Source organism: Saccopteryx bilineata, chromosome 3, assembly GCF_036850765.1.
Source record: "Saccopteryx bilineata isolate mSacBil1 chromosome 3, mSacBil1_pri_phased_curated, whole genome shotgun sequence".
NCBI classification, from domain to species: Eukaryota; Metazoa; Chordata; class Mammalia; order Chiroptera; family Emballonuridae; genus Saccopteryx; species Saccopteryx bilineata.
In genome coordinates, this window is record NC_089492.1 from 31,835,506 (window position 1) to 31,862,654 (window position 27,149).

At 37.2% G+C, this 27,149-nt stretch overlaps 1 protein-coding gene across 38 annotated transcripts in view; it reads right to left on the reverse strand.

Moving 5' to 3' along the window:
- Positions 1 to 27,149, reverse strand: part of RIMS2 (regulating synaptic membrane exocytosis 2) — a 653,442-nt gene that overhangs the window by 509,938 nt on the left and 116,355 nt on the right. For all 38 annotated transcript variants that reach the window (XM_066265863.1, XM_066265876.1, XM_066265860.1 and 35 more), the window contains one exon: positions 23,131 to 23,341. In XM_066265863.1, the coding sequence (XP_066121960.1) occupies positions 23,131 to 23,341 (211 nt within the window). The remainder of the gene's footprint in view (positions 1 to 23,130; positions 23,342 to 27,149) is intronic.

A 27,149-nucleotide genomic window follows, 5' to 3' on the forward strand; every position in this document is an offset into this window, starting at 1 on the left:
CAGCATGAATAATCAACTTTGGATAAAAAGAACAGGTCTAAAAAACTAAGGAGCAAAAAAGAAGCCATACCGTGCCTGGTACAGAGCTCCAAGCTATGGTGGGGAGGCTCCCCTGCTTCCAGGAGTGAAGGTGGGGTGAGACTGAGAGCCCAGAAGGGCTATCTCATTACAAGGAGAAGAGCAGAAAATATCGCTCACAACCACTTGCCTGGGGATATGAGAACGAAGTGTGCTGAGAGGGCTGGCATGTCATCCAAAAGGAAAGTGGGAAGAGAGAGACAGACGGTGGCAGGCAAAGGAATGCATGGGATGACCTAAGAAGCTGACTCATCCAGTGCAGAGGCGGCTATAGCTGGGGGAGGGGTTGAACCCTCAACAAAGCACAAGCCTAAAGTGGTTCTGGGTGAGCCACATCCAGAAATCTCTCCAGCTCCAATCAGAGCAACAAGATGCAGCTGAAAACAGGAAGCGGGGAGGAGGGGCAGTAACTCGGGTCTTCATGGAGATCTGAGATACACCTCCCCCTACTGAAACAGAGAAAGCACCCTGCCCTAGAGAGAAGCTGGCAAATGAGGCCTTCAGAGTCTCAGGTTACACCCACTGCATTCCTGGATACAGCTTCAAATAAACCTCCTGCTGAGATCAGTAAACAAGATTACCACCGAGTTAAGAAAACTGAGAAGAAAACAAACAAATCAAGACTTCAAAGGTAAGGAAATCACAGCTGGAAGAAGCCTACAAGTCATACAGACTAATGAGTAGGCAGAGAAGCATAAGTCATATGCTTCAACAAGATAAATCCCCTGAAAACGTCTTGGACAAATTAAAAGTAAGCAAATCTCCAGATGCAAAGTATAAAATAATGATTTTTAAGATGCTTACAGATCCCAAAGCTACAATAGATGAACTTAATGAACACTTCAATAAAAAAATTGAAAGTATCAAAAAAACCCATGAAAATCATAAAGAAGAACTAGACAGTAATGACAACACAATATCAGAAATGAAGACTACACTGGAAGGAATTAAAAGCAGGCTGGATGAAGCTGAGGATAAAATCAGCGATTTAAAGGATAAAATAAGTGAAAGCACAGAAGCAGAGCAGCAAAAAGAAAAGAGAATGAAAAAAATCTGAGGAAACTATAAAAGAGCTCTGTGACAACCTAAAGAGAAACAACATCTGCATCATAGGGGTTCCTGAAGAAGAAGAAAAAGAACAAGGGATAGAGACCCTTTTCAATGAAATCACAGCTGAAAACTTCCCTAAATTGATGCAGGAAAAAGTCACACAAGTTCAAGAAGCACAGAGAATTCCATTAAAGAGAAATCCAAAAATATCTATAACAAGACACATCATAATTAAAATACCAAAGCTGGGAGATAAAGAGAAAATATTAAAAGCTGCTGGAGAAAAAAAAAACCTATCACCTACAAAAAAGCCCCCATAAGGATGACATCTGAATATCAACAGAAACACTTGAGGCTAGAATAGAATGGCAAGACATATTCAAAGTAATGCAGATCAAGAGACTACAACCAAGACTTCTTAATCCAGCAAGGCTATCGTTTAAAATTGAAGGAGAAATAAAAAGCTTCCCAGACAAAAAAAAAAAACCCTCAAAGAATTCATTACAACCAAACCAATGCTGCAAGAAATATTAAGGGGACTGTTGTAAACAGAACAAAGGAGGACAATAGTAAAAGAAGAATATAATTTTAAAGAATAAAATGGCAAAAAAACAACTACATATTAATAATAACCTTAAATGTAAATGGATTAAATGCTCTAATCAAAAGACATAGGGTAGCTTAATGGATAAGAAAACAGAACCCGTACATATGCTGTCTACAGGAGACACACCTCAAAACAAAAGATAAACATAGACTGAAAGTAAAAGTATAGAAAAAATATTTCATGCAAATGGAAATGAAAAAAAAGCTGGGGTAGCAATACTTATATCTGACGAAATAGACTTTAAAACAAAGACTATATTGTGACGTCACGGAAATGGCGCCATGAGAAGCGAGTCCGACAGCTCTCCCCTAAATCACAACAAATTTATCAACTAGAAACAGAAAAATTTATCCTCGGAGCATTCGGGAGTTCCACACAAACTGAAAGCAAAAGGATTGTTATCACCTGAATCTGAGAGACGAGGGTGTGGAGGAAACTACCGCAGCGACGCTCATTCAAGCCGCCAGGGAGTGCGCCTGTGGTGAGTCAGCCCATATACTTGGGAACCGCAAGCCGCCGCGAGCCCCCCCCCCCCCGCGAGCTGCCGCGAACCCCCGCAAACCGCCACCGCGAACCGCCACCGCGAGCGGCCGCCATGAGCCGCCGCGCGCGCCCGGTCCGGTTGAGCACCGCTGACGTTCCCAGCGGCCCGCTCACTGCGAGTGGGGGTCGCCGGCCACCGGAGCCCGGAGCGCCCCATTCGCGCGCGTGCCTTGGGCATTCCACGCGCCCAGGGCACCCTACTGGCCCGCACACCCAGGGGGCTCCATTATCCTGCGCCTGGTGCGGTCCAGCCGCCAGCGGCGGGGCGAGCGGGAGAGGCTTGGGAGATTCTCTCCGTGGGCGGGGCACCTCACCCAGCCATTAAAGCTAACAATCAAGCGTTGGGGGAAGGGCGAGCGCAGGCAGCCTAAAATTCCTTCAGAAACACAGCTGCGACCCAATTACTGAAATTAGCTTAACCCATAAAATCTGCGCACCCTCGGTTCTAATTGATAAGATCTCTCTCAGTTCAGCGATCCAAGACAAGAGACGTGATATTTTTTAGTGCCTCTCGCTAAAGGGACGGGGGCAACTTCTGATTGATAGAGCCTCCATATTCAGGGATAAACGCTAACAAGAAGGACTTGGCAGATAATAAGGTCTATACTACACTAGTCGTAAGCAGAGACTAGTGCCTCTTCTTCCCTGCAAAAACAGGCTACAAAGTGTGGAAAGCCTGGGTTAAGAGGTCCAACTAAATGATAGGCGCTGAACAGTCACCTTGACAACAATTGACTCCCACCCCCGCCTGATTACACTGGAGGCCCTGACTCTCAGAGCCTTTCCCAAAGCCTTGCACTGAGTGGGGATAGAGTGGGGATTTCCCAGCTCCTTGAGCCTCTTACTCCCCAGGCAGAAGCAGTTGCAGCCTTATAGCTGGATCACCAGGCTGCTAATTCAGAAAGGGGGGACTAGGAGAGAGAATCCAGGAAAGCAAACTCTCTCATCGTTGGACCCTGCAAACGCCAACAAGCCTTTACTTCCAGCAAGACTAAACCCAATTATATGACATTGCCATGGAATCCCATCAACTGCAAATCCCTACCTAAGAGTGACACAGGGGCAGAGCCTGGGGTACAGAGTCACCGACTAGGAAGAGGGAGAGAAAAGAAAAAGGAAGAAGTTAACCTCTCAAAATCAAGAAAAACCCACAGACTTTACAACTTGATCCACTAATTTTTTTTTTGTTGTTGTTGTTGTTTGTTTCTTCTATCTTTTTGCCTTTATTTCCTCCACCTCGGTCCTTCTATTCTCTGCCCATCTTATGCTTCCCCTTTCTTGAACTACACTACCCATGAGTGTTGCATTTTATTTTTCTTCTTCATCCTCACCCTCCTTTAAGGTTATACTCCAAAACACTTAACTCTCACTCTCTTCTCTTTTGTTTTTTTTTGTCTTGCTTTATTTTGTTTTTTTCTCCTCCTATTTTATTTCTTCCTTCGTTTTTCTCTTTTTCTTATTTTTTCCTTTCTATTCGTTTTTTCTTTTCTCATTTTACTTTCCTCCCATATAATCCTCAATCACGAACAAATTAGTTAATTTGGGACTCAAGGCTTTTTTTTGGCTTTATTTCTCTTTTTTGCTTTTGTTTTTATTTTTTTTTCTCTTGTTTGTTTATTTTTGTGGCATTTTGGGTCCTCCCAACCCAAGGTCTCCATTGTATTTAGTCTTCGCTCCACTTAATACAACAGATTTTTACTTATTATTTTTATTTTTTCTTCTTTATTATTCTTTTTTGATCCTTTTTTCTGATTCCCTCTTATCCCTCTCACTATATCTCTTAGTTGACCATCACATACAAGCAAATCATCTTATGCTTGTCTAAGATTTTCTTCCTTTTTTTTTTTTTTTTTTTTTGCATTTAGTAGGTCCCTACTCCCTTTTTTTGCCCCTTGAACTCTTCACCCCAAATCAGGCCCTCCATTATAGGCACGATATTTCCCTGAGGAGGGGAGAGGAGGGAAAGAGAAGAGAGAAAAAAAAAGGGGGAAATAATAAATTATTACTGTTTTTTTTTGTGGGGTGTTTTACCCTTTTTTTTTTTTTCTTTTTACTCTTTATTAATTCTAATTAGTGCTATCAATAAGACCACCCTCAGATGCCGATAAGAAAGAGGAAATCGAATATTATGGACACAAAAGAAAGAGAGGTAACACAAAGAGATGTGGAAAAATCTATGGAGAAAAGACTTAACATATTGGAAGCCTTGGAGCTAAATGACAGAGAATTTAAAATAGAAATCTTAAAAATACTCAGAGATATACAAGAAAACACAGAAAGGCAATATAGGGAGATCAGAAAACAACTCAATGAACACAAAGAATATATTACCAAGGAAATTGAAACTATAAAAACAAATCAAACAGAAATGAAAAACTCAATTCACGAGCTGAAAAACGAGGTAACAAGCTTAGCTAACAGAACAGCCCAGATTGAAGATAGGATTAGTGAAATAGAAGACAAACAACTTGAGGCACAACAGAGAGAAGAAAGAGACTCAAAAATAATAAAAAATGAGAAAGCCCTACAGGAATTGTCTGACTCCATCAGAAAGAATAACATAAGAATAATAGGTATATCAGAGGGAGAAGAGAAAGAAAATGGAATGGAGAATATACTCAAACAAATAATAGACGAGAACTTCCCAAGCCTGTGGAAGGAACTAAAGCCTCAAATTCAAGAAGCAAACAGAACACCAAGTTTTCTTAACCCCAACAAACCCACTCCAAGGCACATCATAATAAAGATGACACAAACCAATGACAAAGAAAAAATTCTCAAGGCAGCCAGGGAAAAGAAGAGTACAACATATAAAGGAAGGCCTATTAGATTATCATCAGATTTCTCAGCAGAAACTCTACAAGCTAGAAGAGAGTGGACCCCAATATTTAAAGCCCTGAAAGAGAGGAACTTTCAGCCAAGAATACTATACCCATCAAAGCTATCCTTCAAGTATGAAGGAGATATAAAAACATTCACAAATACAGAAAAGATGAGAGAATTTATCAACAGAAAGCCCCCACTCCAGGAAATACTAAGGGGGGTTTTCCAACCAGATTCAAAGAACAAAAGAAAACAACACCACAAGTAACAGCTCCACCAAGAACACAATAAAACCAAACTTAAACTGTGACAACAAAGGAAAAAAAGGGGGGAGAGGATGGAGATTAACAGTAGCAAAGGATGATGAAGTGCAGAAATACTTATAAGATAGGGTACTACAATGAATATGGTAGGTACCCTTTTATTACTTAATGGTAACCACCCTTAAAAAAACCACCACAAAAACACTTGACTTAAAAAAGGTAGCAACAGAGGAAAGAAGTATGGAACACAAACAAACAAAAACAAATGATAGAAAAACAAAAGAGAAGAATCAAACTAGATACAAAACTAACAGAAAGCAATTTATAAAATGGCAGTAGGGAACCCACAAGTGTCAATAATTACACTAAATGTAAATGGATTAAACTTACCAATAAAAAGACACAGAGTAGCAGAATGGATTAAAAAAGAAAATCCAACTATATGCTGCCTACAAGAAACACATCTAAGCAACAAGGATAAAAACAAATTCAAAGTGAAAGGCTGGAAAACAATACTCCAAGCAAACAACACCCAAAAAAAAGCAGGTGTAGCAATACTCATATCTAATAATGCTGACTACAAGACAGAAAAAGTACTCAGAGACAAAAATGGTCATTTCATAATGATTAAGGGGAAGTTGAATCAAGAAGACATAGCAATCCTTAATATATATGCACCAAACCAAGGAGCACCAAAATATATAAGACAGTTACTTATTGACCTTAAAACAAAAACTAACAAAAATACAATCATACTTGGAGACCTCAATACACCGCTGACGGCTCTAGATCGGTCATCCAAACAGAGAATCAATAAAGATATAGTGGCCTTAAACGAAATACTAGAACACCTGGATATGATAGACATCTACAGGACACTTCATCCCAAAGCGACAGAGTATACATTTTTCCCTAGTGTACATGGAACATTCTCAAGAATTGACCATATGTTGGGCCACAAAGACAATATCAGCAAATTTAGAAAAATTGAAATTGTACCAAGCATATTTTCTGATCATAAAGCCTTGAAACTAGAATTCAACTGCAAAAAAGAGGGGGAAAAACCCACAAAAATGTGGAAACTAAACAACATACTTCTAAAAAATGAATGGGTCAAAGAAGAAATAAGTGCAGAAATCAAAAGATATATACAGACTAATGAAAATGAAAATACGACATATCAGAATCTCTGGGATGCAGCAAAAGCAGTAATAAGAGGAAAGTTCATATCACTTCAGGCCTATATGAACAAACAAGAGAGAGCCGAAGTAAACCACTTAACTTCACACCTTAAGGAACTAGAAAAAGAAGAACAAAGACAACCCAAAACCAGCCGAAGAAAGGAGATAATAAAAATCAGAGCAGAAATAAATGAAATAGAGAACAGAAAAACTATAGAAAAAATCAATAAAACAAGGAGCTGGTTCTTTGAAAAGATTAACAAAATTGACAAACCCTTGGCAAGACTCACCAAGGAAAAAAGACACAGGACTCAAATAAATAAAATCCAAAATGAAAGAGGAGAGATCACCACAGACATCATAGAAATACAAAGAATTATTGTAGAATACTATGTAAAATTATATGCCACCAAATACAACAATCTAGAAGAAATGGATAAATTCCTAGAACAATACAACCTTCCTAGACTGAGTCAAGAAGCAGAAAGCCTAAACAGACCAATCAGCAGGGAGGAAATAGAAAAAACTATTAAAAATCTCCCCAAAAATAAAAGTCCAGGCCCAGACGGTTATACTAGTGAATTCTATCAAACATTCAAAGAAGACTTGGTTCCTATTCTACTCAAAGTCTTCCAAAAAATTGAAGAAGAAGCAATACTTCCAAACACATTTTATGAGGCCAACATAACCCTCATACCAAAACCTGGCAAGGATGGCACAAAGAAAGAAAACTACAGACCAATATCTCTAATGAATACAAATGCTAAAATACTAAACAAAATACTGGCAAACCGAATACAACAACATATTAAAAAAATAATACATCATGATCAAGTGGGATTCATCCCAGAATCTCAAGGATGGTTCAACATACGCAAGACGGTTAACGTAATACACCATATCAACAAAACAAAGAACAAAAACCACATGATCTTATCAATAGATGCAGAAAAGGCTTTTGATAAAATACAACACAATTTTATGTTTAAGACTCTCAACAAAATGGGTATAGAAGGAAAATATCTCAACATGATAAAGGCCATATATGATAAACCATCAGCCAACATCCTATTAAACGGCATAAAACTGAGGACTTTCTACCTTAAATCAGGAACAAGACAGGGTTGTCCACTCTCTCCACTCTTATTCAACGTGGTGCTAGAAGTTCTGGCCAGAGCAATCAGACAAGACAAAGAAATAAAAGGCATCCATATCGGAAAAGAAGAAGTAAAGCTATCACTTTTTGCTGATGATATGATCCTATACATCGAAAACCCGAAGGACTCCACAAAAAGATTATTAGAAACAATAAACCAATATAGTAAGGTCGCAGGATACAAAATTAACATACAAAAGTCCATAGCCTTTCTATATGCCAACAATGAAATATTAGAAAACGAACTCAAAAAAATAATCCCCTTCACGATTGCAACAAAAAAAATAAAATACCTAGGAATAAACATAACAAAGAACGTAAAGGACCTATATAATGAAAATTACAAAGCATTGTTAAGGGAAATCGAAAAAGATACAATGAGATGGAAAAATATTCCTTGTTCTTGGATAGGAAGAATAAATATAATCAAAATGGCCATATTACCCAAAGCAATATACAAATTTAATGCAATTCCCATCAAAATCCCTATGAGATTTTTTAAAGAAATGGAACAAAAAATCATCAGATTTATATGGAACTATAAAAAACCCCGAATAGCCAAAACAATCCTAAGGAAAAAGAATGAAGCTGGGGGCATTACAATACCTGACTTTAAACTTTATTATAGGGCCACGAGAATCAAAACAGCATGGTATTGGCAAAAAAATAGACACTCAGACCAATGGAACAGAATAGAAAGCCCAGAAATAAAACCACATATATATGGTCAAATAATCTTTGATAAAGGGGCCAACAACACACAATGGAGAAAAGAAAGCCTCTTCAACAAATGGTGTTGGGAAAACTGGAAAGCCACATGCAAAAGAATGAAACTCGACTACAGCCTGTCCCCGTGTACTAAAATTAATTCAAAATGGATCAAAGACCTAAATATAAGACCTGAAACAATAAAGTACATAGAAGAAGACATAGGTACTAAAATCATGGACCTGGGTTTTAAAGAACATTTTATGAACTTGACTCCAATGGCAAGAGAAGTGAAGGCAAAGATAAATGAATGGGACTACATCAGAATTAAAAGTTTTTGCTCAGCAAGAGAAACTGATATCAAAATAAACAGACAGCCAACTATATGGGAACTGATATTTTCAAACGACAGCTCAGATAAGGGCCTAATATCCAAAATTTACAAAGAACTCATAAAACTCAACAACAAACAAACAAACAATCCAATAAAAAAATGGGAAGAGGACATGAACAGACACTTCTCCCAGGAAGAGATACAAATGGCCAACAGATATATGAAAAGATGCTCAGCTTCATTAGTTATTAGAGAAATGCAAATCAAAACTACAATGAGATACCATCTCACTCCTGTTAGATTAGCTATTATCAACAAGACGGGTAATAGCAAATGTTGGAGAGGCTGTGGAGAAAAAGGAACCCTCATTCACTGTTGGTGGGACTGTAAAGTAGTACAACCATTATGGAGGAAAGTATGGTGGTTCCTCAAAAAACTGCAAATAGAACTACCTTATGACCCAGCAATCCCTCTACTGGGTATATACCCCAAAACCTCAGAAACATTGATACGTGAAGACACATGTAGCCCCATGTTCATTGCAGCACTGTTCACAGTGGCCAAGACATGGAAACAACCAAAAAGCCCTTCAATAGAAGACTGGATAAAGAAGATGTGGCACATATACACTATAGAATACTACTCAGCCATAAGAAATGATGACATCAGATCATTTACAGCAAAATGGTGGGATCTTGATAACATTATAAGGAGTGAAATAAGCAAATCAGAAAAAAACAAGAACTACATGATTCCATACATTGGTGGAACATAAAAATGAGACTAAGAGTCATGGACAAGAGTGTGGTGGTTACCAAGGATGGGGGGGGAGGGAGGACATGGGAGGGAGGGAGGGAGAGAGTTAGGGGGAGGGGGAGGGGCACAGAGAACTAGATAGAGGGTGACGGAGGACAATCTGACTTTGGGCGAGGGGTTTGCAACATAATTTGATGACAAAATAACCTAGACATGTTTTCTTTGAATATATGTACCCTGATTTATTAATGTCATCCCATTACCATTAATAAAAATTTATTAAAAAAAAAAACAAAGACTATAATAAGGAATTAAGAAGATCACAACATAATGATAAAGGGAGCAATTCAACAGGAAGAGATAACCATTATAAATATATATGCACCTAATACAGGAGCACCTAAATATAATATATAAAGCAGATTTTGATGGACATAAAGAGAGAAATCAACAGCAATACTATAATAGTAGGGGAATTCAATACACCACGAACATCAGTGGATAGATCCTGAAGAAAGAAAATTAACAAAGAAACAACAGAATTAAGGGATACACTATCAACTGCATTTAGTAGATATCTTCAAAACCTTTCACCCTCAAGCAGCAAAATATACATTATTTTCAAGTCCTGATGGTACATTCTCTAGATATAGAACACATATTAGGGCATAAAACCAGTCTCAACAAATTTAATAAGATTAAAACCATATTAAGCATCTTCTCTGACAACAATGGCATGAAACTAGAAATCAACTACAACAGAAAAACTGAAAAACACTCAAACATTTAAAAACTAAACAGCATGTTATTAAACAACAACTGAGTCAACAATAAGACCAAGGAAGAAATAAAAAATTTCCTTGAAACAAATGAAAATGAGCATACAAAAACTCAAAGTCTGAGGGACACAGCAAAAGCAGTCCTAAGAGGGAAGTTCGTAGCATTATAGGCATACCTTAAGAAGCTAGAAAAAGCTAAAAAAAACCCAACTTAATCCTGCAACTAAAAAAACTAGAAAAAAACCAGCAAGTAAAGCATAGAGGAAGTAGAAAGGAAATAATAAAGATCAGAGCAGAAAAAAAATGACAGAGAGACTAAAAAAACAATAGAGGATCAATAAAACCAAGAGCTGGTTCTTTGAAAGAGTAAAGAAGATTGATGAACCCTCAGTCAGACTCACCATGAAAAAAAAAAGAAAAAACTTAAGTAAATAAAATTAGAAATGAGGGTAGAGAAGTAACAACAAACACAGCAGAAATACAAAGAATTGTAAGAAAATACAGTGTGTCCGTAAAATCATGGTGCACTTTTGACTGGTCACAGGAAAGCAACAAAAAGATGACAGAAATGTGAAATCTGCACCAAATAAAAGGAAAACTATCCCAGTTTCATACCTACTCAGTGCAGTTTGATGTGGGCTCATACACAGATTTTTTTTTTCCTGAAGCTGGAAACGGGGATAGACAGTCAGACAGACTCCCGCATGCGCCAGACCAGGATCCACCCGGCACGCCCACCAGGGGGCGATGCTCTGTCCACCAGGGGCCGATGCTCTGCCCCTCTGGGGCGTCGCTCTGTCGTGACCAGAGCCACTCTAGCGCCTGGGGCAGAGGCCAAGGCGCCATCCCCAGCGCCCAGGCCATCTTTGCTCCGATGGAGCCCCGCTGTGGGAGGGGAAGAGAGAGACAAAGAGGAAGGAGAGGGGGAGGGGTGGAGAAGCAGATGGGTGCTTCTCCTGTGTGCCCTGGCTGGGAATCGAACCCGGGTCCCCCACACGCCAGGCCGATGCTCTACCACTGAGCCAACCGGCCAGGGCCCATACACAGATTTTTTAGGACTCCTTAGGTACCTATCTTGTATAGCCTCTACAGACTCGTCACTGACTGATGGCCTACCAGAACAAGGTTTCTCCACCAAACTGCTAGTTTCCTTCAACTGCTTATCCCACTGAGTAATGTTATTCCTATGTGGTGGCGCTCTATTATAAATGCGCTAATATTCACGTTCCACTTTGGTCACAGATTTGAATTTAGCAAGCCACAGAACACACTGAACTTTCCTCTGTACCGTCCACATCTCAACTGGCATGGCCGTGGGCTGCTCCGCTGTATACACAGTGTTATGTCATCATCTGTTCATGTGCACATGCTGCCACATCATCCTACAGAAACTGGGAGGGTATTGCTTTTATTTCGTGCAGATATCACATTTCTATCATCTTTTGTTGCTTTCCTGTGACTGGTCAAAAGTGCACCATGACTTTACGGACACACTGTACTATGAAAAACTGTATGCCAAAAAAATTAGACAACCTAGATGAAATGGACAAATTCCTTCAAAAATGTAATCTTTCAAAAATCAATCTGGAAGAATCAAAAAACCTAAATAGACCAATTACAACAAATGAGATAGAAACAGGTTATCAATAAACTCCCAACAAACCAAAAACTGGACCAGATGGCTTCATAGGCAAATTTTACCCAATATTCAAAGAAGAACTATCACCTGTCATTCTCAAGTTATTTCAAAAAATTCAACAGGAGGGAAAACTTACAAGCTCCTTTTCTGAGGCGAGCATAATTCTGATTCCAAAACCAGGCAAACACAACACAAAGAAAGAAAACTATAGGCCAATATCCCTGATGAATTTAGATGCTAAAATTCTCAACAAAATATTAGCAAACCAGATACAGCAATACATGAAAAAAATCATACACCATGATCAAGTGAGATTTATTTTTGGGCTGCAGGGCTGGTACAATATTTGCAAATCAATCAATGTGATTCATCACATAAACAAAAGGAAGAACAAAAACCACATAATAATATCAATAGATACAGGAAAAGCATTTGATAAAATCCAGCACCCATTTATGATCAAAACTCTCAGCAAAGTAGGAATACACAGGACATACCTCAACATGATAAAGGCCATCTATGACAGGCCCACATCTAATATCACAGTCATTGGGCAAAAGTTAAAAGTAACCCCCTTAAGATCAGGAACAAGGTAGGGGTGCCCTCTTTCACCACTCTTCTTCAATATACTTCTGGAAGTCCTAGCCACAACAATCAGACAAGAAGAAGAAATAAAAGGCATCCAAATTGGAAAAGAAGAAGTAAAACTATCATTATTTGCTGATGATATGTTACTGTACATAGAAAAACCTCAAGTTGCAGTCAAAAAACTACTGAACCTCATAAATAAATTCATCAAGGTGGCAGGATATAAAATTAGTACTCAGAAATCAGTGCCATTTCTATACACCAACAACGATCTGTCTGAAAGAGAAATTAAGAAAACAATCCCCTTCACTATTGCAACAACAACAAAAAAAAATACCTGGGAGTAAATTTAACCAAGGAGGTTAAAGACTTGTACTCAAAAAATTATAAAACATTGACAAAAGAAATCAAGGAAGATACAAACAAGTGGAAGCATATACCCTGTTCATGGCTAGGAAGAATAAATATCATTAAAATGTCCATATTACCCAAAGCAATTTATAAATTCAATGCAATTGCTATTAAAATACCAAGGACATACTTCAAAGATATAGAACACATATTCAAGAAAATCATATGGAACCAAAAAACACAAATAGCCTCAGAAATCTTCAAAAAGAAGAATAAAGTGGGTGGCATTACACTTCCGGACATCAAGGCCATTGTACTCAAAACAGCTTGGTACTGGCATAAGAACAGACATATAGATCAATGGAACAGAACAGAGAACCCAGAGATAATCCCGCACCTTTATGGACAATTGATATTTGACAAGGGTGGTGATAGCATACAGTGGAGTAAAGACAGTCTATTTAACAAATGGTGTTGGGAAAATTGGTCAGCTACCTGCAAAAAAATGAAACTAGACCACCAACTCACATCATTCACAAAAATAACTAAAATGAATAAAAGACTTAAATGTAAGCCATAAAACCATAAGCATCCTAGAGGAAAACATAGGCAATAAGCTCTCCAGCATCACTTGCAGCAATATATTTACTGATTTATCTCCACACTCAAGGGAAATAAAGGACAGGATAAACAAATCGGACTATATCAAACTAAAAAGATTTTGCACAGCTAAAGACAATATGAACAAAATAAAAAGGCAAACCACACAATGGAAGAACGTATTAGACAATACATCTGATAAGGGGTTAATAACCAAAATTTATAAAGCACTTGTAAAACTCAACACCAGGAAAATAAACAGTCCAATCAAAAAAATGGGCAAAAGAGATGAATAGACACATCTCCAAAGAGGACATACAGATGGCCAATAGGCATATGAAAAAATGCTCAACATCACTAATCATTAGATAATGCAAATTAAAACCACAATGAGATATCACTTCACACCAGTCAGAATGGTGCTCATCAACAAAACAACACCGAGTAAGCACTGGCAAGTACGTGGAGAAAAGGAAACCCTCCTGCACTGCTGGTGGGAATGCAGACTGGTGCAGCCACCGTGGAAAACAGTATAGAGATTCTTCAAAAACTTAAAAATCAAACCTGGCCTTTTGACCAAGCCATTCCACTTTTAGGAATATACTCCAAAAATATCATAGCACAGTTTGAAAAGGAGAAATGAACCCCCATGTTTATGGCAGCATTGTTTACAATAGCCAAGATCTGGAAACATCCCAAGTGTCCATTAGAGGATGGTTGGATTGAAAGCTGTGGTACATATACACAATGGAATACTATGGGGCCATGAAAAAGAAGAAAATATTATATTTTGCAACAACATAGATGGATATGGAAACTATTATGTTAAATGAAACAAGCCAGGTAGAGAAAAAAAATCATATGACTTCACTTATATGAGGAATCCGACAAACAATATGAACTGAGGAGCAGAATAGAGACAGAGGCAGATCAAAGGATCCAGAAGGAAAACCGATAGAGTGAAGGGGGATGATAGGGTGATAGGATGGGATGAGAGCAGAAAAGCAAATAAATCCTGAGGGAAGGGGGGAGGGTGTTACAGGGAGGGAGCCAAGGGATGTACTGGGGAACACATGTGACATTAGAATCTATGTAAACACAATAAATTAATTTTAAAAAGCAAGTATCTACTATTTCTGTTATGCTATAGTACTCCTTAAAAGATAAAAATTTTAAACAAAAAGATAAAAATGAGAGGTTTATAAAGTATGTAAAAGTAATATATATGAAACCAATATCATGAAGTACAAGGGGAGAGAGATAGAGTGCATGATTGTAATATTCTTACATTATGTATAGAGTATATTGGTATTATGGTATAATGTCAGTTAAGGTTGACTATGATGATTTAAAGATGTACAGTATAAACTTTGGAAAATTAATAAAATAACAAAAAATTATACCTAATGAGCCAACAAAGTAATAAAATACAAAATAAATGTAAAAAGTAAATCCAATGATGTCAGAGTAATGGTAGCATGAGAGACACTCCCAATCTGTCCTCTTGAAATTTCACCAAATTGCACAGCTATAACACAGCAAAAAAACCCCAGCTGGGCTCACAGGCATGTATGAAAGATCTGCACACCAAGTGGACTAACGGTAAGAAAAGCTTAGAAGGGGAGTGAAAGATAAAATATATTTGCAGTTGTCTTCAAAGAGAGGAGAGTACCAGACTGTCCAGGATTTCATCCACTGGGGCAACAGAGAGGTGGGAAGCCCAAGTGATTAGGTCTCCTTCTGCCGAAGGAGCAGTGTGATTGAGGAGCAGAGAGGGAGATGCTAAACTGAAGTGGCAGCAGAACAAGGGGTCACACAAGCAGTGTTCCCATAGTCTGCCCACAGCCCACTCTCATGCAAAGACGGAGAACACCAAAGTGTGGCCCTCCCAGCCTACCAGATCACACTTCCTTCACCTCACAAGGTATGGAGAGGAGCAAAGAGAGACCCCACAGTTAACTCTCCAGAGCCACACTCTCCACCAAAGAACAGAGGTGCTCCGCATCTGGTCACCTGGTTTGCTGAGATGTGGGGAGGAGCACCTGGAGGCCTAAGATCACCATTGCTAAAGCCATAAAGCCCTCACAACACACCCCACCCAACAACACAAATGCAGCCCTGCCAACATCATTGCAAAAGCAACATCTCAGCAGAAGTGAGCCCAGGATTTCACAGAGCTTAAATTTGTAATACAGACCCACCAACTGGAAAGAAACAGAACAACCTTTCAAAATTGAATTTTTAATTTTTTTTCACATTTTAATTTCATTTTCTTTAACATTTATATTTTTATTCTAATTTTTTGTATAGGTGTTTTGTTTAATCTTTTGGGGGGTTTTTTGCTCTTTGTTTTTTTTTTTGGTTTTTCTTCTTGGTCATTATCTTATTAATTATATATTTTTCATTTTTTCCATTTTTCTTTTAAATAATCTGTGACAACAATAGCATAAAAAGGGAGAAGATAAGATCTGCAGTAGCAAAGGAGCATGGGCACATAAGACAAAGGACTTTTGCAAATATAAAAATTTTTATCTTAACCTAATGGTAACCACCCATGAAAAAGCCACTACTGACAAACATAACTTAAAAAAAGAAGAAATGGGGGAAAGAAATATGAAATACCACCAGACAAAAACAACTGAGAGAAACACAGAAGCAAAAAATCAAACAAGATGCAGAGCTCCCAGAAAATAGAACATAAAATGGCTATAGGAAATAACAACTGTCAATAATTACCCTAAATGTAAATGGACTGAACTCACCAATAAAGAAGCATAGAGTAGCAGATTGGACAAAAAAAAAAATCTAACCATATGCTGCCTTCAAGAGACACATTTAAGATACAAGGACAAAAATAGAATCAAAGTGAAAGGTTGGAAAACAATTCTCCAAAAAATAATACCCAAAGAAAATAAAATGTAGCCATACTAATATTTGACAATGCTGACTTCAAGACAACGAAGGTAAGCAGAGACAAAGATGAATATTTTATAATGATAAGGGGACACACTGTATCAAGAAGACATAACACTTATTAATATATATGCACCAAATCACAGAGCACCGAAATATATTAGATATTTACTACCTGTTCTAAAAACAGAAACAGACAAAAACACAATCATAGTTGGAGATCTCAACACACCATTGATGGCTTTAGATAGATCATCCAAACAGAAAATCAATAAAGAAATATATGCCATAAACGACACACTACACCACATGAACATAATAGACATTTATAGAAATTTCATCCCAGAACATCAGATTATATATATATATTCTTTCCCAATGTTCATGGAACATTATCAAAGATAGATCATATGTTGGACCACAAAACTATTGAATAAAATCAACAAATTCAAGAAGATTGAAATTATACCAAGCATATTATCTGACCATAAAACTTTGAAATTAGAATTCAACTGGAAGTAAAGAAACACAAATGTGGAAATCAAACAACATACTTCTAAAAAATGGTTGTGTCAAAGAAGAAATAAAAGCAGAGATCAAAAGCTATATACAGACTAATGTCAATGAAAACATGACATATCAAAATTTCTAGGATGCAGCAAAAGCAGTAATAAGAGAGAAGTTTATGTCGTTACAGGCTTATATCAAGAAATAAGAAAGATTCCAAGTAAATAACCTAATGTTCCATTTTTAAAAAACTAGAAAAAAAAAGAACAAAAGCAATCCAAAGTCAGCAGAAGAAAGAAAATAGTAAAAATTAGAGCAGAACTAAATGAAATAGATAGAAAAACTTATAGAAAAAAATTCATACAACAAAGAGCTGGTTCTTCAAAAAGATCAATAAAATTGACAAACCCCTGGCTAGACTCACTAAGGAAAAAAGAAAACAGACTCAAATAAACAAAATCCAAAATGAAAGAGAAAAATTACAAGACATCATAGATACACAAAGGATCATAGTAGAATACTATGAAAGATTATATGCCACAAATTCTAGAAGAAATGCATAAGTTCCTAGAACTATACAATTTTCCTACACTGCATCACAAAAAACTAGAAAACCTAAATAGAAAAAAACTAGAAAATCATAAGCAGGAGAAAAACACAAACAACTATCCAAAATCTCCCCAAAAATAAAAATCCAGGACCAGATGGCTACAGTAGTGAATTCTACAAAACATTCAAGAAAGATTTCATACCCATCCTTCTCAAAGTCTTACAAAAAAAATAAGAAGAAGCAATACTCCCTAACACAATTTATGAGTCCAACATAACCCTGGTACTAAAACCTGGCAAGGACAACACAAAAAAGAAAACTACACACCAATATCTTTAAGGAACACAGATGCAAAAATCCTAAACAAAATACTAATATAGCAAATACAACACATTAAAAAATAATACATCACAAACAAGTGAGATTCGTTCCAGAAGAAAAAGAATGATTCAACATACATAAATCGATCAACTTAATACATCATTTCAACAAAACAAAGCACAAAAATTATATGATCCTATCTAGAGATGCAGAAAGGACATTCAATAAAATACAACATCCACTTATGTTTAAAACACTCAATAAAATGAGTATAGGAAAAAAGTACCTCAACATAATCTAAGGCCATATATGACAAACCATCATATATGTTTATTCAGGCTTTGGATAGAGAAAGTGAATGCTTTCAACATATTATTTCTGCTTTTCCTGCCTTGTCTTTCGAGAAGATAAAAGCAGGTGTATTCGATGGACCTCAAATTCGAACCCTCATACGTGATGAAGAATTTGCCAGGAAGATGAATAAGGAGGAGAAAACAGCATGACAGTCTTTTGTGTCAATTACAGAGAACTTCCTTGGCAACAAAAAAACAATACTATGAACTTCTGGTTCAAAGGATGCTGTTGGCTTTCTGTGACATTTGATGTAACATGAGTGTTAAGATTCAATTCTTGAACAGTCACCTTGATAAGTTTCCCGAAAATCTTGGTGCTGTTAGTGATGAGCAGACTACTACTGGAGCATCAAACGAGATTATCCTCAATAAGTACACAAACACAAGAACTACAAACGCAAATTTTTGCCTGAATAGAATTTAAATAAGTTTTGCGCAAATTTTATGATTAAAATAAGTGTTTTAATATGTTCTATTTTGAAATTATAGACAAATTCTGATGCAATCATATCTTTTAGTTTATTAGTGTATTTACTGCATTATATAAGTGATTATATTTTCACAAAGATGATGCCCAAGAAGACATTCTACTTCATTATGTTAAACTAAATGTTAAAAATTTTTACACTAAAATGAAAACCTAAAATCTTGAATTGCAAAAAAATTGTAGCTTACAGAGAAAAGCTAATGTCAGATTTGAGATCAGGACACTCGAATTAGGTAAGAACAAGTGTTTTTGTGGATGCGACAAAAATTTTGTTTCCCAGTGTTATCAACAAGACAGAAAATAACAAGTGTTGGAGAGGTTGTGGAGGAAAGGGACCCTCATTTACTGCTGGTGGGAATGTAAGCCAGTACAGCCATTATGGAAGAAAGTATGGTGGTTCCTCAAAAAATTAAGAAAAGAACTACCACACGACCCAGCAATCCCTCTACTGGTTATCTACCCAAAAACTCAAAAGTACCTAAAGACACATGCACCCTTACGTTCATTGCAACATTATGGTCACAGTGGCCAAGACATGGAAACACCCAAATGCCCCTTATGAGAGGACTGGACAAAGATGTTGTACATATATACAATAGAATACTACCGAGTAAAAAGAAATGATGACATATTACCATTTACAACATGGATGGACCTTGAGAACATTATACTGAGTGAAATAAGTAAATCAGAAAAAGCTAAGAACTATATGATTTCACACATAAGTGGAATATAAAACTGAGATTCATGGATATAGATAAAAGTGAAGTGGTTATCCAAGGCAGTGGGTTTGGGGGAGGGAGTAAGATAGAGGGCGGGAGATTGGAGTAAAGAGGAACAAGTATGCAGCAACAGAGAGTGACTTGACTTTGAGTAATGGGTACACAACACAATCAACAGTTCAAATGCTATAGAGATCTTTACCTGAAACCTATATATTCTTATTAATCAATGTTATCCCATTAAATTTAACTTTCTAAATAAAAATAATTTTTTAAAAAGTATATGCAATAAAAAGTCCTTGGTTAATCAAAACAAGACTGAAAAAGAAAAATATAAAGAAAAATCAGACGGCACACTTAAAAAAAACATAAACATAATCATGTCAATAATCACATTAAATGTAAATTATCTGAACACACCAATTAAAATGTCAAACTGAATAACATAAAAGACTCAAATGTATACTGCTGATAAGAAAAGTACTTTAGATATGAGGATACTAATAAGTTTAAGTAAAAGAATAGAAAAACATAAAACCTATTATACTACCCAATAAAAATTGGAAAGGCTACATTAATTCCAAGTAAATTTTAAAGCAAAAAATATTACCAGGAATATAAAAAGTTGCTTAATAAAGAGCTCAATTAATTAAGATATAATAATCTCAAGTGTTCATGCACCTAAAAACAGATCTTAAGATTGTATAAACAAAAACTAACAGAAATGTAAGAAGAAATAGATAAATCCAAGTATAGCTATATATTTTGATATACCTCTTGTGATAATTGATAAAATAAATGGGAATAAAACCAACAGACATTGTAGATTTTACTAATTCTATTAATTAACCTGACTAAATTAATCACTCTGTCCAAAAATAGCTGAACATATCTTCGTTCTGTGCATACACAGGACATTTACCAAAATAAGTCACATTCTGGGCCATAAAATAAGTATCAATACTTTTCAAAGGATTCAAAGCATATGAAGTTTAGTCTGGGAGTACAATAGAATTAAATTAAAAATCATTATCAGAAAGATCTCTGGAAACTCAAATATTTGGAAAATAAATAACATAAATTATCCATAGATAATACCACACAAAAAAATTAAAAAGTATTTTTAAGTGGGTGAAAATTAAGAGACAACATAAATTTGGGGGATGCCACTGAAACAGTACCTAAAGGAAAGTGATAGCCTATGATGCCTATGTTAGAAAAGAAGTCTCAAAGCAATGACCTCAGATTCCAGGTTAAAAAAAAAAAAGTAGAAAATTAACTCCAAAGTAAAAACAAACAAACAAAAAAAGAAATAATAAAGACCAAACACAAAATCAACAATAGAGAAAAATCAATAAAAGCAAAAGCTAGCTCTTTGATAAATAAATAAAATTAATTAATATCTAACCAGACTAGTGAAGGACACACAAATTACCAGTATCAGGAATGAAAGAGGTGGCTTCACGACAGAGTCTGAAGATATAAAAAGCATAATAATGGGATACTATGAACTTTATGCCAATAAATTCAACAACTTATGAAGAACTGGACAAATACCTTGAAAGATACAAACTACTAAAACTCATTCAAGAAAAGTAACAACCTGAATAATCCTGCATATATTAAAAAAATTGAAAATGTACTCTAAAACTTTCCCAAGAAACAAAACGGCATGCTTACATGGTTTCACTGGTAAAGTTTACCAAACACTACATAAACTCTTCTAAACATTAAGAGGAAGAAATACTTCCCAAATCATTCTATCAGGCCAGCATTATTTTGTTTTGTTTTTATTTTAGTTGATTGATTTTAGAGAGAGACGAAGAGAGGAAGGGAGAGAGAGAGCCAGAGAGAGGAGCATTCATTTGTTGTTCCACTTAGTTGTGCATTCCTTGGTTGCTTCATAAATATGCCTAATGGGAGATCAAATTCACAACCTGGTGTTTAGGAGGATGCTCTAACAACTGAGCTTACTGTCCAGAACCAACATTATTCTGATATCAAAATCAAAGAAACACGTTACAAGAAAAGAAAACTACAGATACTAACTCTCATGAACACAGAAGCGAACACTGTAAACAAAATAAGATCAAATCAAACCATTAATATATAAAAAAGATCATCCATCATAACCAATTGGGGTTTATTCCAAAAATAGAGTTAGCTTAACATATCAAAATCAGTCAGTGTAGTTTACCATATTAACAACAACAAAATACATGTCTAATCTCAATAGATTAGAAAAAACACTTGACAAACTCCAACATCTATTTCTGATGTTAAAAACCACCTCTCAGTAATTAGAAAGACACATCTACAAAAAGCTGATAGCTAATACAATTCTTAATACTGAAAGTTTTTCCCTAAGATAAAGAAAAAGACAGGATGTCTATCTCACCACTTCACTCAGAATTGTACTGCAGTTTCTAGCCAATGCAATTAGTCAAGGAAAAGAAACAGTCAGGTAAAACAGGATGAAAAACTAATAGAAATAAGCAAAATAATGCAAAAATAAAATAAAACAATGAGCAAAGGGGAGCAATGAGAAAATGGAGAAATAAAATCACACAGGGGAACAAAATTATTACTATTATGCCTAAGTAACAAATGGAAAGATATCAGCTTCCTATTTAAAAACCAAGTAAAGAACTAAATGATTAAGATACTAGTGAAGTCCCTGGCCAGTTGGCTCAGCGGTAGAGCGTCGGCCTGGCATGCGGGTGACCCGGGTTCGATTCCCGGCCTGGGCACATAGGATAAGCGCCCATTTGCTTCTCCACCCCCCCCATCCTTCCTCTCTGTCTCTCTCTTCCCCTCCTGCAGCCAAGGTTCCATTGGAGCAAAGATGGCCCGGGCGCTGGGGATGGTTCCTTGGCCTCTGCCCCAGGTGCTAGAGTGGCTCTGGTTGCGGCAGAGCGACACCCGGAGGGGCAGAGCATCGCCCCCTGGTGGGCAGAGCATTGCCCCTGGTGGGCATGCCGGGTGGATCCCGGTCGGGCGCATGCGGGAGTCTGTCTGACTGTCTCTCCCCGTTTCCAGCTTCAGAAAAATACAAAAAAAAAAAGATACTAGTGAGGAGATAAAAGCAAATTCTAAAGAACTTATTAAGACAAACATTAAAAAAAACTGCTTTTGTTAATTTTAATAAACATTCTTTGGGTAGGGAGCATTAACATTTTTCTAAAGTGGATGGATCAACGACAAAAATCTGGTATAAGTGTGAAACACCTCCTTAACATTTCTTCTTGAAATTCATACTCTAATGTTTATTTCATTACTGTTAAGACAAAAATAAAAAGTAATGTAGTTTTAAAACTTTAAAATTATGAAACATACAATAGAATCTTAATGTTAGAAAAAGCCTTTTTCAAAAGTAAAAGAAACAAGGGCCAAAGGAAGAGTATATCTACAAAGTGTATAAAATTATGCGTGGCAATGGCAAAGGCTGTGTTATAACTCTAATGTTAATCAGTTCTGTTCTGTGATTTTAAAAATGAACTTTAGTCTCCCTGGATTTGAGTTTTCTGCCCCTGCAAAATAAAGGAATTAGACCATTTGATCTCTAAATTCTATTCATCATCTTTGAGAGTCAAGATTCTGTGACTCTAAACAAAGTCATAACCTAAAGGACATAAACAATGAAACAAATGAATGTTAACAGAAAAAAATCAAAAATTTCTTTTAACTAAAAGGAAGCAGAAAAAGTAGAAAGATCTTTGTTTATTGGTTCATCTGAATGTTAATTTCAGTTGCCTTTGACACTTTACTCACAATAAGCTTTACTATAAGAGAATTGTCATGAGTGATTTTCATTTCTGTACCTTATTTGAGCGTAATGACACTCGACCTCCACAACGAGCACAGAACTTCGTTTGGCAATATGAACAGTTATGGCCACACCCATCAGCAAACTTTGTTTTGTGGCAGATACCACAGGTTGGAGCATCACCCTTCTGTTCTTGCTGCTGCTGTGATTCTTCTCCCATCTTCTTTACCTGTTCCTTATACATTTCAAACTGCTGATGAAGTTTTCTGAAAAGAAAACAGATGAGAAAAAATTGGTTTCCTGATGGTCTCAAAAAGATAACTACCACTACAATCTGTAGACACAATTTCATATCAAAAAATCCACAAAGTGAAAATAAAAGTATAAAAATTTAATATTCTGATAATGGAATAACAACTTATACAGCACATCACATCATAAATAATTCAACCAATTCTGACTTCTGATATACTTATTAAGAAATATAAACACATAAACGCAATATGTTTATGGAGACATTTCTTTGAATATAATTATAAAATTTCTGTCTAACATTTACAATATATTTTACATTATGCACTCTAAAATATTTACAATATTATTTTTCAACCATTTAATTTCAAAATAAAGGCAGCTAATTTGACTTACACAGTGAAGCCAAAACCTATGCAATTCAAGTTACTGAGACAGAATCTCAATTGCAGTGATCAGAAGAATCCAGACAGAGGGGAATATATTGGATGAGTGCTCTCACTAATTGTTTAAATCTGTTCAACAGTATGGACATTAGCTGGCTATAAAAACACTATGAAATATTAACATCCTACAAAATAAGGCTGGGCAAATAAAAGTAAGGCCAAAATAAAAAGTAATGTAGCTTTAAGAGCTTTTTAATTTTTTAACAAATAAAATGAAAAGATAAGAAAAAAGATACTTTAAAAAAGTTATTATTTATTCTAGTTAAAAATAACCACTGGTTGGCTCTGGACAGTTGGTTCAGTGGATAGAACATCAGACAGGCATGCCGATGTCCTGGGTTTGATCCAGGGTCAGGGCACACATGAGAAGTGACCATCTGCTTCTCTTTCTCTCCCTCTCTCCCTTCTCTCTCTCTTCCTCTATCGCAGCCAGTGGCTTGATTGATTCAAGTGTCATTCCCAGGCGCTGAGGATAGCTCACTTGATTCAAGTAGCAGCCCCAGATTGTAGTAGTCAGGTAGACCCTCATCGGGGTGCATGTGGGAGTCTGAGTCTCTATCTTCCTTCCTCTCAATTAAAAATAATAATAATAATAACTAGTGATATAACATTCATTTCCATTGCTTTGATAAGGAACATTGAAAATGCTTTAAAACTGTAATTAGTGCTGCTTAGGATTTACAAAGCTTTAAATGATGTCACTTCCATCCTAAAAATGACCAAAGGCTAAATTGATCCACAAAAGCATAACTTTTCTTGAGCCTATCAGACAGTCAAGGTTATAAGGCAAACGTATAATCTGAATTACAAAGAGTGACATGCCCCTCCACAGAGTAACAAGGACATACTGTTTCACTTTTGGCAGAGCACAGGAGAAAGAGGTAGCCACCAACCAGGCAGGCAGGCAAGAGGAAATCAGTTAAAACTTTAACACACTGGTAAAGGCCAAGTGTGGGCTAACATGACAATTTAGAATAGTTAGGGGCTCAGACTCAAAGAAAGTTTACACTCACAAGCACTTTTCCACAGTCTTTCTTCCACTGGTTACTCATGAGTAAGACTAGGAGCAGAGCATAAAAACAAAGAGTCCTTTAGAAGACTAGGAGCAGAGCATAAAAACAAAGAATCCTTTAGGGGGTGCACATATGTGAGTGTAAAAGAGATGACTATTGGCTTCTTGGTCATAGGTATAATTCCTCAGACTATCTCTCCTTTATAAAAATCCAAAGCTATAAAGCACAGAGGGGGAAATACCCTCTGTCATCCCCATGGCAAAGGCACAGATCCACTGCAGCTATGGAAAAGGTTAAAAAAATGCCCTTTACCCATGAAAGAGGGACAGGAAACCATCTTCGACCAAAATAATACCCACAAGTCAAAGGTCTTTTATCACACAGGGAGAGGTAGAAACTCCTGCTCCAAATCAATCAGATTTGCTTCCATGAGAAGAAAGAGCTAAACAATTCTGAGCGAGCCTAAGGCCCAGATGGGCTGGACCTGTCAAAGATGGAATGAGGAAAAATATAACAGAATACGCTTTCCCCTAGCCTCATATCAAAAAATAAGCACCAAGAGTTTACTGCTGGGGAAGAGGCAAGAGCATGGGGAGAGACTAGATGGGAATGGCTGAGAGAGTAGCAAAACTCTAAAGAAAAAAATATTTCTGGTACTCCTGCATCCATCCTAAGTACAAGGCAACAGTAACTCACTGATAATGGAATTTGAAGACTGTGGTGCACTAAAGATAATCATGACAACAACATCCAAACCTATCTGATATCTGAACTCCTAACTTGATTAGTGATTTAATTCACAACCCTAATGGTCTGACAGAAAAGGCATGCCCACTCTAAAGCATAAATACAATTCAAAACCATGCGACTTGAGCCCTAGCCGGTTGGCTCAGCGGTAGAGCGTCGGCCTAGCGTGCGGAGGACCCGGGTTCGATTCCCGGCCAGGGCACACAGGAGAAGTGCCCATTTGCTTCTCCACCCCTCCGCCGCGCTTTCCTCTCTGTCTCTCTCTTCCCCTCCCGCAGCCAAGGCTCCATTGGAGCAAAGATGGCCCGGGCGCTGGGGATGGCTCTGTGGCCTCTGCCCCAGGCGCTAGAGTGGCTCTGGTCGCAACATGGCGACGCCCAGGATGGGCAGAGCATCGCCCCCTGGTGGGCAGAGCGCCGCCCCATGGTGGGCGTGCCGGGTGGATCCCGGTCGGGCGCATGTGGGAGTCTGTCTGACTGTCTTTCCCTGTTTCCAGCTTCAGAAAAATGAAAAAAAAAAAAAAAAAAAAAACCATGCGACTTAGAGGAAATAATAAAGATTAAACAACCCATTGTCAAGAAATAAAATAACCAATATAATTAGATTCAGAGATAACAAGGATGATAAGATTATCAGACACAGACTTTTAATATTTTTTAAACTTTTTGTTGTTGTTGTTCATTTTAGAAAAGAGAGAGAGAGAAAGGGGAAGGGAGGAGCAGGAAGCATCAACTCCCATATGTGCCTTGACCAGGCAAGCCAGGGTTTTGAACCAGAGAGCTCAGCATTCCAGGTCGATGCTTTACCCACTGTGCCACTACAGGTCAGGCTATCAGACACAGATTTTTAAATAATTAAAATTGTTATGGTAAAAGATATATAGAAAAAGATGGTCCTGGCCTGTTGGCTCAGTTGTAGAGCATCCACCTGGCCCGTGAAATTCCCAGATTTTATTCTTAGGGCACACAGAAGAAGAAACCATCTGCTTCTCTACCCCCACCCCTTCCTTCTTCTCTTTCTCTCTCTTTCTCTCTCTCTCTCTCTCTCCTCTGTGCTCTTCTCCTGCAGCCATGGCTTGATTGGTTCAAGCACATCAGCCCTGGGCAGTAAGGATGGCTCCCTGCAGTCTCCGCCTCAGGCACTAAAAATGGCTCAGTTGTGAGCATGGCTCGAAATGGGCAGTGCATAGCTCCATAGGGGGCTTTCAGGTAGATCGCAGTCAGTGTGCATGTGAGAATCTGTCTCTCTGCCTCCCCTCCTCTCTGAATATAAAAAAATGAAATATAAATAAAAACATTAAAAAAAGGAAAAGATAAACAACATACATAAACAGATAGGATATTAAAGCAAAAAATGAAACTATAAGAGTCAAATGAAAATGCTAAAATTATAAAACATGCCATCAGAGATAAAAAATTTCTTTGATGGGCTCACGAGTAGGCTTGAAAGAATACAATAAACTTGACTGATCAGGCAGTGGCACAGTGGATAGAGCATCAGCCTGGGATGCAGATAACCCAGGTATGAAACCCCAAGGTCACCAGCTTGAGCACGGGCTCACCAGCTTGAGCGCAGGGTCACTGGCTTGAGCATAGGATCATAGGCATGACCCCATG